At 52.7% G+C, this 19,655-nt stretch overlaps 1 protein-coding gene across 10 annotated transcripts in view; it reads left to right on the top strand.

Moving 5' to 3' along the window:
* RPS6KA2 (ribosomal protein S6 kinase A2) overlaps positions 1-19,655 on the top strand; it is a 296,958-nt gene that overhangs the window by 265,527 nt on the left and 11,776 nt on the right. For all 10 annotated transcript variants that reach the window (XR_012324984.1, XM_073789827.1, XM_073789826.1 and 7 more), the window contains 4 exons: positions 5,489-5,619; positions 6,627-6,752; positions 16,324-16,413; positions 18,125-18,283. Coding sequence is in view for 9 of the 10 variants with exons in the window: in XM_073789827.1 (XP_073645928.1) it covers positions 5,489-5,619; positions 6,627-6,752; positions 16,324-16,413; positions 18,125-18,283 (506 nt within the window). In the remaining variant the exon portion in view is untranslated. The remainder of the gene's footprint in view (positions 1-5,488; positions 5,620-6,626; positions 6,753-16,323; positions 16,414-18,124; positions 18,284-19,655) is intronic.

Here is a 19,655-nt window from a genome sequence, read left to right as displayed (position 1 = left end):
CTACCCTCCGCAAGACTCCTTCTCCAAATATAGCCACATTGGGCTTCAACACGTGAATTTTGTGGGGCACGGTTCAGTTCATCCCAGTGAAGGTATGGTGATTTTGTCTAAAAAACAAATTAACATGCCCCTTCTGGAGATATGGGTGGGAAAAGTTCAGCCAGTTGGTAGCTCTTGGGGCTGTGTGATGTGCCCATGGGGGGTTCCCATGCTTTTCTCACTGTTATTGCATCTAAAATTTTCTGTGATTAAAAAAGGATCATGAAACAAATAGATGGTCAGATAGAAGACATCAAGTAGATAAAGTTGCAACAGAGAGTCCACTGGGCCCCCTCTGGTTTAAGCTGTTGGTGAGAGCCTGTGTCCCACACGCCGGGGGCGGGCACATTAGGGGTGTGAGCTCTGTGCAAACACAGAGGGTTGGGGGCATCCATGGGGCCGCTGGTGGTCCCAGGGCATCTCCTGACCCACACAGCAGGGGCTCCAGGACCGAGAAAGAAGCAAATTCTGGGGGCTATCAATGAGGGAGTCGGGACGCAGACGCTCACTCATTTCTTTCGGGTCCTCCTGCAGCCCCCAGATAAAACTAAGACTGTCCTCAGGGACAGAGCTAGGGTGATGCCTGCTGTCACAGTCTGGGGTAATCGCTGCTGCTAGATGTACCGTGGCTGCCGAGGAGGTGGAGATCTAGGTCTGTCCTCTCTAGTAGAGACGGTCCAGTGTTTCTCCAGTTCTCAACGGCCTCAGAAGGTTCTTGGGTGTTGGGGTCAGTCCTTCCTGTTGACAAAATTGACCACTTCACAGAATCAGATTACTTTTTAGCTTCAGAGTTTGGAAAGATGGGGAAGGATTGGGGATTCCATCCCGGGTGTGCCCGCAGCTCACCTGAGCAGGTCGCTTTCTTTCTCCTCCTGTGGTTTACCTGAATGTAAAGGAACACAAACGATTAACCCTGACAAAGGACACTGCCTGTGACCACCACCCACACGACCTCCGGTCCTTAATGAAATGTGCACTGTTTCACCGAGGGTTTCCGTCATTCGGACTCTGTGCTTAAAATACTGAAATAAAGACCACGTTTGTGCTGCCTAGCAAGAAAATGCTCATACAGCCAACTCGAAATTATTCGCCTTTACCTGCTTTCTGTGTTATCCGTGAAGAATTTAAACTCCGACCTAGTCGGCCTGTGAGGTTAGCAGGCTTTTTTTAGCAACTCGTGAACGTTTTGTGCACAGAGAATTCAAATTTATTTTATTATCAGCCGAAGGAAAACGTCATTAGACACCATGCATTTTAATGACGTCCAGAACTGGCTTTTTTACTCCTTACTATTTGGATTTCTCCAATCAGTTGTACTTAAAGTCAACTTATTGCAGGACACAGTTTGCCTTTGAGGAGGTAGTCATTCTCTATATATTTATAAGAGAGTAGAATTTTCTAAGCACATGATCTGAGCGCACGGCTCTTAAAGGGCAGCAGAGGTGACGTGATTCTGAAACAGCGGGTAATCCACATCCTGCGTGAGACTCGGATGCTGCCTGTCGGAATTCTTTGTAGTGGCCTTAAAGTCTTTCCTTTTTAACTTCAACCGATGCTGAAGCTGGTGGATGTTCCCTGAAGACACACCAGCTGCCCATCAGAGCCTGCTGACCGATGGGAGATGCCACTCTAAGATTTAAAGACCCAGAAACGTATTGCACAAGTCAGAAATCACTCCTAGGATCAACGAAGGCTGACTGTACTCAGCTTTAAATTTCCTGTCATCCAACTCACATCTTTGCTCTTCTCTTAGTACCGAGCTAAGAATCGGCATTCCCTAGCCACTTATAAAGCGTGTTAAATGCCGTTGATACCACCTACCACGTGGTCACCATCTAGCTACACGGACCCAGTGTTGGCTGTGACAACCTCTCGTGAAGTACATGTGAACCTCAGCTGATCTCTTGGTCTGAGCAGGGAGAGGCAGCCCGGGCACAGCAGGCATGGCCCTGGGCTTCACGCCTCCTTGATGGTTGAAAGTCCTTCCTTATTTGATCTACAGACTTTCCATTCACTAGGGAAGGTGTATCAGTTCAAGTTCACCGGACAGTACCTCCCCACCACACACACACTCCCAGGTGCTGTAACTGAGCCTCCATGCACTCGGCCCTCAACCTTTGCACAGCTCACACTAGTTCCTGGGACGGGCTCCAGTTCTTGCATCTAAAACCTGCGCCTCGGGGCTTGACGGTGGCTGAATCGATGCTATATCCCTGTGCTTGTGCAGACCTAGGGCAGGACGCGGTAGCCTGGGGGACTTTTAAGAGCAGGCAGACCTCAAAGCCAGGGTTCTGTGCAGGGCGAAGCAAGGCAAAGCGCAAAGCCAGCCCGGGAGCAAAGCCCAGCGTCTTCAGAGGACACTTGCTGCCTCTGCTGTCCTGCGGTGCATCATTTCCAGATTCTAAAAATGACTCAGCCGAGCCTTGTGCTTTTTAATTAAGCTTCTCTAGCCTCGCAGCTTATTTCCAAACACAGTCAGCTCTGATCTCATTAGCTCCGGGGTGACTCCGGAGCTCTTTGCTAGGTAACAGGTACGGGGCTGAGACCCGAGTCTTCTCCCTCGTGGTCCAAGATGCTGAAGGTGCGGTGGGCCAGGCACGTGAAGCCCCCTGTCACCTGGCAAGGTCTTCCTGGAAGAGCCGTGTGGGCCACCGGGTCGGCCGCTTATCTGCAGGGAGAGATCCCACATCACGCAGCTCGTGGTGTAGCTCCCAGGTGTGGAAGGAGCGCCCCAGTCGCCTTTCCCTCAAAATAAAATGCTCAGGAATAAAACCCACATTCTCTGCAACAGCTCACCCTCCAAGCCCCCAGCCACCTGCCCCACCATGGAAGCTTTAGTGTACTGTTTCCACATCAAAGTGAAGTATCAAGGCCAAGTAAAAAGGTAGCAGAAAAGGAAGGGAGTAGAAAAGCAAACCCCCACTCCTATGGCCTTTCCAGTCCCACTCGCCGGAGTTTTCTATATAATATGGATTTAAATCTTACATACGTACGTTGTAAGAAACATTTAAATCCACATTATATACTTTATGTATTATTATAGATTTATATATATAATGCCTAAGTGATAGAATTTATGTTATCATATTGTTATATATTGCTTATGAGTTTATTGTAATGTGTTTTAGTACATATATAGCTGATTTCACCTTGTTATACAGCAGAAACTAACACACCATTGTAAAGCAATTATACTCCAATAAAGATGTAAAAAAAAGTTTTTAAAAAATTAAAAAAACATTTTTTCCTACAGTGTGTACGTTCTACAGCTTGTTTTCTCTTTTTTGACTTGACAGACTATTGTGTCAGTTCACACAGCCGTGTCTCATCCCGGGTATCGTAGTCTTAACTAGTGTTACCTGCACGCATGAACGTTGTTGGTCTTGTGCATGGTTTCCTCAGTGGTGAACATTTAGGTTGTCTCCAGTTTTTGTTTGTTTGTTTGTTTGTTTTGCTATTACAAATATTGCTAAGACAAACATTTTCTTTTTTTCTCTTTTTTTAGAGTTTTTAAAGATCACATTTTGTTTTGTTTTTAAATTTTATTGACATGTAGTTGATTTACAGTGTTGTGTTAATTTCTGCTATACAGCAAAGTTACTCAGCTATACATATATATATATTCTTTTTCATGTTCTTTTCCATCATGGTTTATCACAGGATATTGCATATAGTTCCCTGTGCTATACAGTAGGACCTTGTTGTTTATCCATTCTACGTACTATAGTTTGCATCTGCCGACCCCAAACTCCCAGTAATTCTGTTCCCCACTCCGCCTTCCCCTTGGCAACCACAAGTCTGTTCTCTATATCTGTGAGTCTGTTTCTGTTGTGTAGATAGGTTCATTCGTGTCGTATTTTAGATTCCACATACAGGTGATATCATATGGTATTTGTCTTTCTCTTTCTGACTTACTTCGCTTAGTATGATCATCTCTAGGTCCACCGTGTAGCTGCGAATGGCACTATTTTATTCTTTTTAAAGGCTGAGTAATATGCCATTAAATCAGTATATATCTACACCAAGACAAACATTTTCTACATTTATTTCTAAGCATTTTTGAAAGTAATTCTGTCAGATAAATTCATAAAAGTCTAGTTGCTCTTCAAAAGACAGGTGTATTTTGTACTTTGGTAGATAACTCCACTTCTACCTTGAACTGGGACCCATCTCAACAGCAGTCAAGCCTTCAGACAAATCGACAGAGCTTAGAGGGGTCACGATTGAAGGGCTCCCTGAGGCTCCCTGGGAGCAGAGCACCCTGCGTGCTGCCCTCGAGCTCCTCGGGCCTGGGGCAGGGGGGACAGAAGAGTCACCAATGCCCGGGCCTGCATCCCTGTGCCCGGTTCCTGCTGACCTGAGAAACTCAGAGGGTGGCCTCCTCTGCCCTGGCCCAGGAGTGACAGCTCACCCCGAGGTTGCTGGTGGCTCTGGGCTCGGTCTGGAGTGCGCAGGGCAGAGGGTTGCCACTGAGAATGAATATCTAGTAAGTGATGATCAACGATTACCCTCAAGTTTTTGCTCTGGGTATTTTTGCCGGGTATCAAACCACTGGCACCGCCCAGAGTAAAGTGTGGTTTCATATGGTTTAGGCTGTCTGATCTCCGTTTCACCCCATTCTCCAACACACACACTCACCACATACACACACCTCACACCTGACACACACACACCAAACACACGTGTGCACACACCCAACACACCGAACACACACGTGCACAACCTGACACACACCTGACACATACACACATCTGACACACATACACCTCACACCTGACACACATCTGACACACACCTCACACCTGACACACACACACCTCACACCTGACAAACACACACGTGCGCATGCACCCGACACACACCGAACACACACGCATGCACAACCTGACACACACACCTCACACCTGACACGTACACTTGACATATGCACGCACACATCACCCAGATGTGCACACACACCTGGCACACACACCTCACACCTGACACACACATCACATAGATGCACACACGCACACACACCTGACACACACACCTGTAAGGTGTGCTTACACACACACGCACACACATCACACAGATGCACATGTGCACACACACCAAACACACCACGCACACATGCACACACCGAACACACACGTGCACAACCTGACACATACACACCTCACACCTGACACATACAACCGACACACACATGCACACACACCTGACACACATGCACACACATGCCTCACACCTGACACATGCACACACACCACACGCACCGAACACACACCACGCACACATGCACACACCTAACACACCTGCACACCTGACACACACACACATGCACACATCACAGAGATGCACATGTGCGTGTGCACACATGCACACACACACCACACACGCACACATCACACACCCACAGGGTTACCTCACCACGTCGTGGCTGTTGACTCTCTGGTTGTACCTGCAGACTCACCTGGCGTCCCCCCCAGTGCCAACGCTCACCATCTGTTTAGAGGATTCAGTTTTGTGGCCTCCAGCTTGGCGCAGGAGCCCTCGCAGCAGGATCTGCACAAAGCCGCGGTTCACCCCATCGTGCAGGTAATCAGCCCCCCGTGGTGCAGGGCATCCCGTACAGCCCGACTCCGCTCGCCCCCAGCGGGTTGGGGCAAGGAGGTGGCCGCCCTGAGGCGACCCGTGGACAGAGCTGTCTCAGCCGAGTTGGGGTGCACTTCCTTCACGAACTCCTCCCCCCGCCTCCCCGGGGTCATTGAGATGGTAATCTGAGCCGTGCTTCACGTTCGTCCTCAAGACAGAAAGAGTCCTGAGAAGGATGTCATCGTGGTGTGGCTGTGGCTGGAGCCCCAGCAGGGCTCACGCTTGGGGGTCTCTGCTGTGCAGAGTCGAGCCAGCACCGCGAGAGAGTGGCTGGGTTTGTGGGCACCAATCCCCATCGTGAAATGTAGTCTTTGGGGCTCAGTGAAGGTGCTGTTTTTATAAGGAGTTTCCCACCGTATTAATACGAGCAGAGGTAGAGAATTTTAGAAGGGATCATGACCACGTTTCCTTGAAGAGCCGAGGCAGGGCACAGCAGATGGCGTTGGGCTTCCATGCTTCTCTCCCCAAGGGCCTCTGGGGAGACACGGCGTGTCTAGAGTGGACACTTGCTGTGGCAGCGTCCACTGTAATGGGTGACGCTCTCCGCGCCCTTAGTCAGTAGGGTGAGGGTGGCGAGGGGGCGTCAGGGGGTCTGATTCCCAATCAGACGTCAGCGTCCGGACACCGCTCTGGACACCAGCGTCAGAGCTGCACCCGGTCTCAGGGACGTCTGACCTCTCACCTCTCTCGGACCTTTGTGGGGAAGCAGGCAGGTCAGCGACACAGGGTGCTGGGTGTCTGAGAACAGGGTCCTGACCCGACAGATGGGGAAGCTGGGCTGAGATCTGGAACCACGGCCAGCTAGCTCCGTGACTGTGGTCCGAGGACGCCACCACCTCCTGGCCTCCGTGTCCCCACGTGCAAGGGCTGAAGCCTCCTTTGCACCACGTTCGGTGCCCTTGCACGAGAGGCCCCTGATCGCGCTCTCTGCCCGCCCGCTCTCTCTGCAGCAGTTACACGGGAACAACACCCGCTTCACCGATGGCTATGAGGTCAAGGAGGACATCGGGGTGGGCGCCTACTCCGTATGCAAGCGCTGTGTGCACATGGCCACAGACGCCGAGTACGCCGTGAAGGTAAGAGTGGGGCACGCGGCGGCCGCGTCTGCAGCTGCCCGGGCCCCAGGCCCCGGTGGGCACGCCCAGCCTCACAGACACTCTCCCTCGGCCTCTTCTAAGCTCTGATGCGGGGCCGTTCCGTTGACTTTGATATTAGGTCACCTGTTAAAAAACTATTTTGCAAATCATGAATATGTTCTGCTCCAGCCGACGTGTAGGTACTGACCACCTTTAGTAACTTTCTACATAAAACACTGGAACAAAAGCTCTGGGCACTCAGCATTTTGGAAAATATAGAGTTGGGGGCCAGGCAGAACATTTGGGGAAGGAGGGAGGGGGGGAAGGAGGAAAGAAGAAGGGAAAGGAAGCTACAGTCACCAAAACTTAAATCGAAGAAATAAATAGAATCAAATCTTTTGTAATATTTGCAAAACCTTAAGGAGAGAGCTGGTAGTTTTACGCTGAATCATCAAGAACAGAAAACAGTAACAGGGAACTTCTCTGGTGGTCCAGTGGGTAAGACTCTGCGCTCCCAATGCAGGGGGCCGGGGTTTGATCCCTGGTCGGGGAACTAGATCCCACATGCGTGCCGCAACGAAGAAGCCCGCATGCCAAAACTAAAGGATCCCACATGCCGCAACTAAGACCTAGTGCAGCCTAAATAAATAAGTAAATACATAGGAAAAGAATAACAACTACAGCCCAGTTTGGCACTCTCTCCATCCTGCCTTTGGCTTCTATAATCGTTGCTAAATTAAATATTCGATCTGGAAATCCAAGTTACCAGTTTCTTGCGTTTCCTGGTGTGTAACAGCTGGAGCATTCTGCTAAAGGCATCATCTAATTTTTGTAAAAAGCATAAATTGTACATTCTCCCTCCAAGGGAGCGAGAGCTGGTCTGTCCACCACTCACCCACTCAGCTGACCTGGAGGCGCTTGAGGACCCAGGTCCAGCCGGTGTCATGGTGACCAGACCATCCTGGCTTATCCCAAACTCATCTGGAGCACATGACACTACCCTGCTCTTCAAAGAACTTTTGGGGACAGATGGAGCCTGTCCAGCAGGCAGCCGTGTAAGAGGAGTCATTCCGTCCGTTGTGATTTTCCTAAGCTCTGAGAAAATTGTTCAAAACAGTGACGATGAAGCGATGGCCTCGCTCCACCTCACCCACGGCTCACGGCCGCTCTGTGGAAGCAGATACACCCTCGTATCTGCTGGGATGTCTGCACAGTGCTTCTGGCCCTGAGGAAATGCTCTGCCCTGTCCAAAAAGTCACCAGCCCCAAAAAACGCAGGCCCGTTGGTTTACTTTGGGGTTGGGAATTTGCGGCTTTTTGGCAAGTTTATCTTGAATTCCTCAAACAAAAAAGAATGTTTACATTGGAGGAAGGCTCAGTGTGTGGGTCCTTCGGGTCCATGGTCATCAGCCTGCCCATTGTCTTGAACATGCTGAGGAGTGGGTGACGGGAGGAAACATCGCACGATGTAAAATTCCTGGGAGAGGGGGCTGGAGACTGCACGGGAGCCACTGGCATGTGGGCCTGATGTAGTTCGGGATTTGGATCGTTGAGGACTTTTATTTTTCCCCATCCTTGGGAGAGTTTGTAGGGGAGCTCGGGTGATGCCGTTCCCGTATCCAGACGAGCCAGTGATGGAGAGGAGACCCTAGTCCTACCTCAGACGAGAGAATTTCATTTTTACTTTAAATATATTTCACATACTACGTAAGCGTGCATAGGCATCTTAAAATTCTTTCTGCGTGTGTCATTTCTCGCCGAATTTCTTTAGACAGTTAATCAGGTGACCAGCAGCAGTCCTAGAAACAATGGCGGCTTCCATTGAGTGCAAAGAAACCCGTCTAGTGTTTGGCAAGCTCGCTGACCCTGATGCCTTTCTAGAAAACAGCCTGATGCTGGGACGTGTCTGAAAATAAATCCCCAGACAAAGGCAATAGTGTCTTATGTCCCCATATCCAGCTCTCACAAAAAGACACCATCCGAATCAACTTTGTCAACAAGTGGCTTATAGCTCGATCCCCGAAGATCAGACCCTGCGGTGGGAATTTCTGGGGAATTTCAGCCCCGGCCTCTCTGGCAGCAAAGCCAGGAACTGAGGCTGCAACTGATGGAGAAAGAAAGAGCCAGCCGTCCTGTTTCTGTTTTACAAGCCTTGAAGTTCCCGGGGTGAACCGGGCAGGTGGACGTTACAAGGCTTTCCCTCATCCTCTCCGAGACTCTGGTGGGTCGTAATTCATTGTCTGGAAGATGCTTGAACTACCCGAGCACAGGAAGAAGCAGAGACTTTCCAGTGAGATGAGTGCCCCGGGACCCAGGGCTGTTTCGGGGCACGTTTTAAGCCGCGCGCTGCAGGTCGGTTCCTCCATCCGAGGGCAGATTTCCTTCAAAGATGGAAGAGCTGGCAGGAGTGCCATGGCAAAGAGTGTTTAGAATGAGCCCGTTTGCTACCCAAACTGCTGTAACCCCCCTAGGGTCACTGTTCTGTTCCCCTTCCAGCGTTTTCCAGCTAGAACGTAGCTGAAATGTGTTTGGGCTTTTTTCTACTCTGTATCTTGATGGGCAGCAGTACCCCACTTACTGCTGGAGGAACTAAGAAACCGCACGGCTCAGCGTGTTCTCGAATATGACATGGAAGCAAGGATGCCGTTCAGTGACTTGGATCCGCAGAAGCCCCGTTGAGATTCAGCCGCTAGAGTTTAGCATCACCTCTCTGGGCCACCACAGTTTGCAAACCCAGCTCTGCAGATTCTTGGATGGAAAACGGTGTCCGTTTCATTTTGAGAGACAATCCCGTCGGGGCCTCCATCCAGCTACGGGGAGGGCTCGGGAACTTCCCCACTGAGTACAGAGCACCAGGAAGAGAGCAGGTCCCCAGGGGACTGTAGCCCTGTGGCCCGAGTACACGGGCTTTGCCTGAGGCCGTCGTATCGGGGTGATTCTGCCCCCCACCCCGGGGACGCTGGCAGTGTCTGGATACCTTCTGACTGTCACACCTGGGGCGGGAGTCGCTCCTGGTATGTGGAGTACAGAGGCCAGGGTGCTGCCCTGCCTCCTGCATAGGACACCCGCCCACACACCCCAGAGACTCACCCAGCCAAAATGTCTGGGTGCCGAGGTTGGGAACCCCAGCCGGAAGCAGAGTTAAAGGGGTGTCTTATGTAGATACGTTCCAGCAGCTGGTATCCGGAGACGAGGGAGGGTTTTCCCTCTGCTGAGCCTCTGCTCACTGTTCTGGCAGCAGGAAGGTGACAGACCAAGAGCACCGCGGCTCCCACCCTCTGTGCAGGGGCGGGAACCAAGTGCGCTCCTTCTGAGGGGACGGCAGTGCCAGCCCTTAACGGTCAGCCTCCAAACTCAAGAGTGGGATACAGCGGGTCTCACATCCTTGGAAATACCATTGTGTCTTGCTTTAAGTTTCTGTCTGTCTTATAAGTACCTAATTTTGCACAATAATTATTCTGTCATCATATTAACCGCATTTGAGTTAAACTTAACCGATATACGTAAAGCAACCTGCCCCAGTGTACCCCAGGCAACAAGCACCCTGCCCCAGTGTATCCCAGGCAACAAGCAACCTGCCCCAGTGTACCCCAGGCAACAAGATCGCTGGTTTTGCATTTGCTCTCAGCTGCATACTTGTGCGCAGGCCCTAAATTAGTGAGACCAATTCTAGCTCCCACTTAACAAAACCTTTAGAGCAGTGCCTACGTGGAATAGCGACTCAGTGGGTTCACTCAGAGTCTGGGTCCCTAGGCTTGGTGCCTCCCTTCTGCTGTGGCAAAACACCATCAGGCTGCCCGGGATCCTCCACCGGGAGAATCTGGCCTCAGAGGACAGGGTGCTGACGCCCTCCACCTGCTGGGGGTGTCCTCCCAGTGCACCTGCCTTGGGCTAGGATGGCTGAGTGAGAGAAACTGTGACGTCCTCTCAGACACATCCCAGTGAACAGACGTGCCCTACTTTCTAAGATCTCGGAGCTATTTCTTTTTTTTTTATTATTTTTTTTTACATCTTTATTGGAGTATAATTGCTTTACAGTGGTGTGTCGGTTTCTGCTTTATAACAAAGTGAATCAGTTATACATATGTCCCCATATCTCTTCCCTCTTGCGTCTCCCTCCCTCCCACCCTCCCTACTCCACCCCTCTAGGTGGTCACAAAGCACCGAGCTGATCTCCCTGTGCTATGCAGCTGCTTCCCACTAGCTATCTGTTTTACGTTTGGTAGTGTATATATGTCCATGCCTCTCTCTCGCTTTGTCACAGCTCACCCTTCCCCCTCCCCATATCCTCAAGTCCGTCTGGCTGCGACATCTGTCACCCCATTGATCGCCAGGGTTGATTCAGCTGACCTGGCTGGCTAGGCGGGTGTCCCCTTCCTCCCTCACCACTCCACGTGCGTCCCTCCCAAAGCCGTGCGCTCGGTCGAAGAGGATGACCTCCCCCGCTAGAGGAGGACCGTTCTTCGGTCAAGGGCATACGAGTAGCTGCGCTCCCCTGCTAGAACCTCCAAACAAGCTCTCGGAGCTATTTCCATGGGACAAAATAGCTCAGGAGTCTGATGTGAAACTCAGGTCCACCTTTGTCTTCATAGCCAGCCCCAGAGGCTAGTGGTAGGAGGTGAAAGTGTATAGGACTTTGAAATAAGCATGACATAATACTGCATAGATGCCAGGGCATTAATGCACCTGTCATTTAAAATAAGACTGAAATGGAATCAGCGATGAACTGCAGAAAGTAACTGTGACAGGGTAGGATTCAAAGGGAAGAGGTGTATTTGGAAGGAAAAGATAATATTCTTATTTCATGAAAGGTTCTGTACTCACTTTTCAAAAATTGCACAAGGTTTCATTTTTACTTCGGTTTTAGGTCTTTGTGGCTTGACATGACCCAGGATCTGGACACTGCCATTTGCACAAACCCCCCTCTCCAGTGGTTTCCGTCTCACTCACATGGAGCCCAGATCCTTGCAGTGGCCAGCAGGGCCTCACAGCCCCGTTCCTGGAGCGCCTCAGGCCCCTCCTCTGTCCCCAGCCCTCTCCCGCAAGGGCGACACACTCTTCCCTGAGCCCAGCGGTTTCCTCCCCAGCCTGGGTGCCGACTTCTGACCCCGATGTGGTCCTCCCCCATCGTCCTCGCCTTCAATACCTTCTTTAGGGCTTTTGTAACCCCTGACATGCTTCGCAGCTCATTTCCTGTCTCCACACCCCCGTCATGGTGCTTGGTGGTGTCGAGGACCAATGTTATTTAAGAGAGAAAGATACCGCAAGTTCCCTGGTGGTCCGGTGGTTAGGACCCCGCGCTTTCACTGCCGGGACCTGGGTTCAGTGCCTGCTTGAGGAACTAAGATCCCACAAGCTGAGTGGTGTGGCCCAAAAAAAAAAAAAGAAAAGAGAGAGAGAGAGAAATATAAATCAGGAGCTTTTCTTCAAATTCGAAATCACCTCATCCCCTTCTTTGGCTTTTTTATTGTCAAGTGGGCAGTACGACTGCTCCAAAGAACATTTCTTGTCTCTAGAACGCATTTCATTCTGCAGGGACTCCCCTGTTCAGTAACCAGTTCCTTTCATTCGTTTTTACAAATTTTTTATTAACGCTTTTTCCAAGGCAGACGCAGTGCTAGGTTCCAGGCAAAAACAAACCTGTTCTCAGGGAACTCACAATCCAGCCATGGAGGGATTTTACTGATCACAGAACCAGAAGCCATAGCGAAAAGGGGAATGTCACTGAAGAATCAGAAGCTAAGGGAGCTTTTCTGTCGCTGTAGCCTTTCCTGTTGGCCTGTTTTATCTTCCAACATGCAGACACACGCTTCTCTTCATTCAAAGCTCCACTTGCACATTTGCCCCCTTCTTTGTCTGAGAGGCTCACTCAGGGATGGATGGATGTCCCAGCCATGGCCACGTTTTCCTGGAGGGAAGCACAGCTGCATGTCCTTTCAGGAGCAGATTTTTGTGTTATTAAAGTAGCAATCGAATCAGGTGAAAATAAAGTGAGATCCTTGAAATTGTACAGGAGTCTGTGTCATGCAGTCCTTAATGCTAGTGAAGTGTGGCTGACACACTCAGGGCTGAAGCTGGGCTGCCTCTCTCCAGAAGGAGCCCCAATTGGTATTCACAGCAGACCGTTGACAATTACATCACGTTTCTGGGCTCATTTTCCTACTGTGTATGTAATTTGTCAGCCAGAAAAAGCAATGGAATTGACAGATGCCTGACGTGAATAGAGCTTATTTTTAGAAGGAAAACTGATTGGCATGGAAATTTTAATTTTTTCCGGCAGGAAAACTTGGAGTCCTTTCTCTGTGTCATTTGTTTAAAGTAGTTGAACAGGAGAGGGTATCTGTTGAATTTTACAAGGGGTTCCGTGCTCTACTCCTCCCGTGTCAAACGTATGGATCCTCTCGACACGTCAGCAGAAACGCCCACCTCCGGAGGTGCTCGGCCGGCCTGTGAGCTCAGGCCGCCTCTTGTCCACCTCGAAGCCCCACGCCATTCAGTGTCCAGCAGGGGAGCCTGTGCTGGAGAGAGATGGGCAAGAGGGAGATGGGGAAACGCAGAGACCAAAAGGCAGAGGGGAGAGTGCGTGGATGGTAGTGAAGCCTGGACCAGTCCTGCCCCCGCCTTCAGCCACGAGGAATAAGGATGTACCGATACCCACCTGCACGCTTCACCTGCTGAGGACAATCACGTTGTCTGCCATCCTTTGTTGGGGCCAGCCTCGCTTCACGGACTGTGGAAATATACAGCTTGTCAAACAGCGGCCCCGTGAGAGTCTGGTTTGCCAGGCCCGTTGGGTGCTGACCTGTGGGTGGCCTCCTGCTGCGGGTGAGGACAGATCCACCGTTCCTCCCCGCTCGTGGTCCGTCAGCATCATTTGAGCATCGGCATGGAGAGAGGAGGCCTTGCGGGTGAACATGTTTGCTGAGAACGCCTCCCTCGGTTTTGCTGCATAAGCAAGATTATAAAACAATACTGTTCTCAAGATACAGGACTCGATTAACCAGGGCTCGCTTGAACTAGAAGCCAGTCCCACAATAGCAATCCCGAGAAATGGACCCCACGGAGAAGAAATTCCTTCCTGGGTGCGTCTGAACAATGTGCTCAAACCGCCCCCCTACCCCAGGCTCCGCTGTACCCCACAGACCTGGGCTTTGTGCTCAGGGACCAGTCATCACACCTCACTGCTCTGTGTCTCTTCTTCCTGACCTTTCGCCCAAAAACATCCCGGAAAAAGATTTGTGGACGAAGCTGCCAGCCTTTGCTGACAGCGATCAGGATGACAGCGCTGGGTCTGAACAGAACTTGCTGCCGTGTGTCGGTCCCACGTTGCCCAGACTATAGGAGAGGCAGCGGCCGGCTGGGCAGGTGCAGGAGCCCGTGCTTGCCTCCACTCCCCGGGGGCCTCCCTTCCAGGCAGGCACCCGCCCTCTCCTCCGTGCCCACTGGGGACCCCATCACCCCACCCTGCCTGCCCTCTGCCTTCCAGTCGGTTCTGCCGGGGTGGATGCCACAGGAGGGAGGAGGGTAGAGCCCCCAGCCCCTGTGGGTGCCCTGTTCGTGCAGCCGCCCCTCTGGTCCCATAACTGCTCCCTCCTCCCCCTGCTCTGGGCCATCGGCATAGAGAAAAGGCTTCCTCTTTCTTGTTTATCTTGCATCCTATTCTATTGTGATTTGTGCTAAAAATACATTTCCTTTATCATGAAATTTTATTTGAAAAACTATGAATCTACCACTAACTTTTTACAAAAACCACTAGTGATTTTAACCTTCTCAAATTGCAAAGGGATCGCAGCCCAGGGATTGAATGGCCCGGCAGGCAGCTGGGGCAGAGACGGTCCGAGAACCCTGTTGGTCAACATGTGATCCAGGCAGTGTAAGGGTCTGCCCCGTGGCTGCCTGGGCACCCACATGTTAGGGCATCCCCTCCATCACCCACTGAACGAGCCTTTAAAAAGATCTCTAGAAGGATGCATTGTGTGTTGGCTTCTGCCAATAACAGAAGTGATCCCGGTTCCTAGCTAGAACTTTAGGAACAAAAGGAGGGAAGCTGTGTCAGGAAAGGAAGCTGGGGCTTCCCTGGTGGCGCAGCGGTTGAGAATCCGCCTGCCGATGCAGGGGGCACGGGTTTGAGCCCTGGTCCGGGAAGATCCCACATCCTGCGGAGCAGCTAAGCCCGTGTGCCACAGCTACCGAGCCTGCGCTCTAGAGCCCACGTGCCGCAACTACTGAGCTCACGAGGGACAACTACTGAGCCCACGTGCCACAACTACTGAAGCCGTGCACCTAGAGCCCGTGCTCCGCATCAAGAGAAGCCACTGCCGTGAGAAACCCGCGCACCGCAGTGAAGAGCAGCCCCGCTCGCCGCAACTAGAGAAAGCCCGTGCGCAGCAACGAACACCCAATGCAGCCAAAAATAAACAAAAAGTAAATAAACTTATTATTTTTTAAAAAAAAAGAAGCTTAGGTTTTTCCTTGTTGAACAACGTGTGTCATAGGGCTCATGGTCCTGGGCGCTAATGTCGTCAGAGCCTGGCAGTGGGTTTAAAACTGAGAGAAGCGCGGGCACCATGACCATCTTCCACTGCAGCGAAGGGGCGGCAGGGCGTCGGGCGGGCAGAGCTCCAACACTGGGTCCTGTGCCACCTGAGCATTTAGTTCATCTAAAGAAGAAAGTGAGTTTCACGCAAGCCTCCACTCAGAGCCTCGGACGTGATAGAGAGTGGAAGTGAACTTCCCTCACACTCTAGCAGCGAAATGACTGCACGTCGTCCGCATGGCGAACGTTTTGAACTTGGGTGAAGCTAATGCACAGAAACCATCCTCCTCTTCTGAGTGTCGTTTCCCACACACGTGCTGTAGCCTTCGCCTGAGTGGGGTCCCCTCCCCAGCCAGCTGCATCCCCGTAAGAAGCAGGAGCTGGGGCCCAGGAAGCTGTCCCCAGAGGTTTGAGTGACTGTCCACCAACAGGTGACCCCTTGTTTCCAGCTGGGCTTTCATTCATGACACCCTGTGATCGGAAGCCATCTGTTTTCATGGGGTAAGAGGATTTTATCTGCCATCCTAAGACCAGCAGGAGGAGGTAGGAGCCAGAAGGAGCGTCCGTATGTGTAAGTCACAGCGCAGCCTCGGCACGCACGCCGCCGTGGCGTCTCTTGGTGAGAACCACACTGGGTCTCACTTTGTTGCCGGTGTGTGACCACCAAACAGGGAGAGAGATGCACGGCAGCCGGAGGCCCACTTTGGGTGGGGCAGGGGGCACAGGCCGCCAACCCAGAGCCTGCGCTGCGAGTGGTGGAAGAGCGCCTTCTGTCTTCGGTGGTGCCTGTGTGAGCACCCCGAACCCACCCTTCTCCTTGCAGCCCTGTCATAGCTTAACATTAGCGTGTGCAGGCAGGTGCTCTCTCTTTTTCACGTCAGTCTCTTCTGCTCAGTGGGGAATCAAGGGTTGCCGTGAATTCCTAGGCAGTTGCGGGCTATCTTGGTTGAGCTTGAGCCGGAGGGGAGGAGGGGCAGAAAGGGTTGCAGCCGCAGGCGCCAGCTGGAAGCCTCACGTCCACCTCTGTTTGTTTCAGATCATCGATAAGAGTAAAAGGGACCCCTCGGAAGAGATTGAGATCCTCCTGCGGTACGGCCAGCACCCCAACATCATCACCCTCAAAGACGTAAGCGCCTCCGTGCAACAGTGGTGTCGCTTGCGCTCTGTGTCCCTCCGGCCGGCGCCAGAAGCCACCGTTGATCTGGTGCAAGCCGGCTGCTCGGCTCACCAGCTGTTCCTGGCGCCCAGGAGCTCGGAGCCGGAGGGGCTGCTGCCCGGACAGCTCGGGGACACCCGGCAGCTGGGTAGCCCGGCCTGCCGGGCCGTTTATTCACACCCCGTTGACGGCACCCCACTCCTCCCAAATCACAGAATGCGCACGTGCGTAAAGGAGAGAGAGGTGGTGTGGATTCTAATCCAGGTGTGTTTCGCTTCGCTGTCATGGAGAGCGTGGGGCCCATGAGATGGGCTCCAGCCCTGAGACTCCAGACCCGGAGCCCCTCCCAGCTCCCTTCGCTTTCCCGATTGAGCGATGTGTGGCCCTTGTCCCTGAAAGAGGGGAAGGGCCCAGTCACACTGGAGCCAGTTGGGTGCACCTGGCAGCCTAGGGCTGGGCCTCTGGGGTCAGGCAGGGGAGAGAGCCTTGTCTTCCTCTCCAACTCCAGAGTGATCCCAGCATCGCGAACCCAAAACCTCAAAATACTGGGGCCACCTCAGTTTCCTTTGGGCCCCATAAATGCCTGGAGTAAGAGGCCTTCCAAATGCCAATTCAGTTCTGAGGAAAGCGTGGAACAGGCCTTGTGTGAGCAAAGCTTGAAGTGCAGCCCAGCTGCGTCCCTGCGGGTCACGGTCAGCTCCCCTGCGCGAGATCAGCCCCCTGCTCTTGCCTTCGTCGTGTGTGTGCGAAGGTCCGCAAACAGAAATCAGCGAATTTGAAAACTCCCGAAGAGCCCTGACTGTGCTTGGGATGAGCGACGTCACCCTGGGCACATTCGCAAAAGCAGAGCGTTTGCTCATAAACTCAGAAATAAATACAACAAGATGAACTTTACGTCCTTTATTGAGCTCCGTGCCAGCCAGATTGTTGTAGTGATTTGTTCTGAAATCACTGGCTCGGAAGCTAGAAAGTCACCGTATTCAGGTGCTTTGCTCCGTCTCTCTCTGGTTCTTCTCAGCACTTGGGCGGCCCCTCTGCTGGGCCATCGGCCTGACAGAGACCCAGAGCTTGTTGGTTTGGTTTGTCTTTTACGTTCAGGAGATTAACGCTAGTATGACGAAAGCTCTCTTCATCTACTGCTTTTCTGAAATAAAAGCAGACCAGCCCTCCTACCTCCTCTCCTCCCGGACTCCCAGGGCTTGTCCCCCGCACAGGGCACAGCAGCGTAGAGGGCCCCCGGGGTCAGGCTCCCCACCAACCACCTGCTCGGTAAGGTTTGAAAAGCGCGGCCCTGGAGAACGCCGCCCCCTGGGGCTGGGCCAGCATCGCGTTGTCCGTCTCTGAACATCGCTCTCCCGGAGGCGGGGCAGTACCAGGGTTCACTGCAGCTAAATCCATCCATGCAGATCTCAGCGCTGCTGACCCATGCCCTGCCCAGCAGCAGATCATTAAAGCGGTTTTTTCCCCAAGAAGAGCCTCGTCTGGCATGACTAGAGAATCCTCACTCATCTTCTACAGAAGTCTTGTGTCTGCTCCCAGGGGAGTACTGGGACTCCAGGCTCTATGCACTGATGCGCCCCCTGCCCCTGCCGGGGTGGCCCCTCCTTCCCAGTGGCCAGCAGGCCCGCGAGGGTGACCGCGAGGTCCCTGAGGCCTGTGTGCTCTCCCGCCCCACCCCCAGGTCTACGACGACGGGAAGTTCGTGTACCTGGTGATGGAGCTGATGCGGGGTGGGGAGCTGCTGGACCGTATCCTGCGGCAGAGGTACTTCTCGGAGCGGGAGGCCAGCGATGTGCTGTGCACCATCACCAAGACCATGGACTACCTCCACTCCCAGGGGGTAAGGCCACGCCCCACCCCCACCCTGGGCAGCCCCGCGGGGAGGACAGAGGAAGAGCGGGACCCGGGGGCGCTCAGGCCACGGGCTCAAGAGCTGGGAACTCAGGTGTCCTCATCTTCCTTGTGAATCACAACCGTCCCTCTTGGGTCTAAATGATTTTAGACACACACGCTGTGTGTCCAGGAGCTAGGTCAAGAAATTAAATTCACCGAGACCAGCAAAAAAGTAGTTTGGGCTTGATAAAGGGAAATTTGGAATGTTCATCAGTTGCCCTATTTAGAATTGAATTCCTCCACCAATGCCAAGAAATATGGTGGTAAAATGACAGCGACCGCGGAGGGTTCCAGGTGCTGCTCTGAGCTCTTCGTCTGGGCAGTTCTAGACTCTGGATCACACCCATTTCACAGATGAGGAGACCAGAGCGCAGAAGGGTTGCGTATCGCGCCCAGAGCTGCACACACAGCCGGGTTCTAACCCAGCACCATGCTTCTAGACCCCTCGCCCTCAGCCCCAGACCCCCACCTTCTCAGCACCTCCCAGGAAGCAGCAGTGCTTCCCTGGCCAGCCGTGCACGTGTGGCTGTCAGCTTTTAAAATGCAGCCCCGTCTGACCAGGACATTCCTCCAGGGCTACACGATGGTCATCTCCCAGGACGGTCAGACTGTAGAAGCAGCCCTGCAGATGATGGTTTTGCAGGTTGGCTTCTGTTGCACGAGGGGGGGCAATAGACCTGGAACCGAAGTCTTTTGTTTCCCGGCCATCGGAGCCCCTGTAAGCCGGCTGCCAGCCGTGGCCCTTTAATCTCCCTTCTCTGTCCTCTCCCTGGGTGTTAGCAGGACAATGAGACACGTGGGCCCCAAGCCACATGCAGACACACCACATGTTCTTACAATCGGCCTCTGTCCCCTTCAGAAGAAGCCGCTTTGTGCCCTAAATAGCTACATGGCCGCTGTGCTTTGAGGCGCCGCCGGCCCGTCCTCGGTGCTCAGAGCGCCGTGCGGCTCCCTCCGCACAGATGCGGCTCTCGGATTTCTGTCCACTGGCCACGTGCACACGACAGAGGCTCCTTGTCTGCATCACCCGCTGGGTGCCCGACACCTGCCCGCTGGAACGTGGCATCACACAGCAGATGTTTCTCTTTAGGAATCTTCCACCCGTGTTACTGAGCTCACCACCAGTGTCTCTCTGTGTGATGGCCCCAGCGGACCTCCCTGATCTTGGGCACAGGCTCACTTATCTCTTCATCCAAATACTCACTCGCCATCCGAGGGGCTTAGGTGGGGTCCTCGATTTTTGAGTGTCAGTGTGAGAGAAAGAGAGGGGGGAGGACCTACAGAGATCGGAGCATCCCAGCCGATTGCTTCCTGCCTCA

This window comes from Tursiops truncatus, chromosome 12 (genome assembly GCF_011762595.2).
Source record: "Tursiops truncatus isolate mTurTru1 chromosome 12, mTurTru1.mat.Y, whole genome shotgun sequence".
NCBI classification, from domain to species: Eukaryota; Metazoa; Chordata; class Mammalia; order Artiodactyla; family Delphinidae; genus Tursiops; species Tursiops truncatus.
The sequence above is the reverse complement of the archived record's forward strand: the minus strand, read 5'-3'. Positions and strand labels throughout refer to the sequence as shown.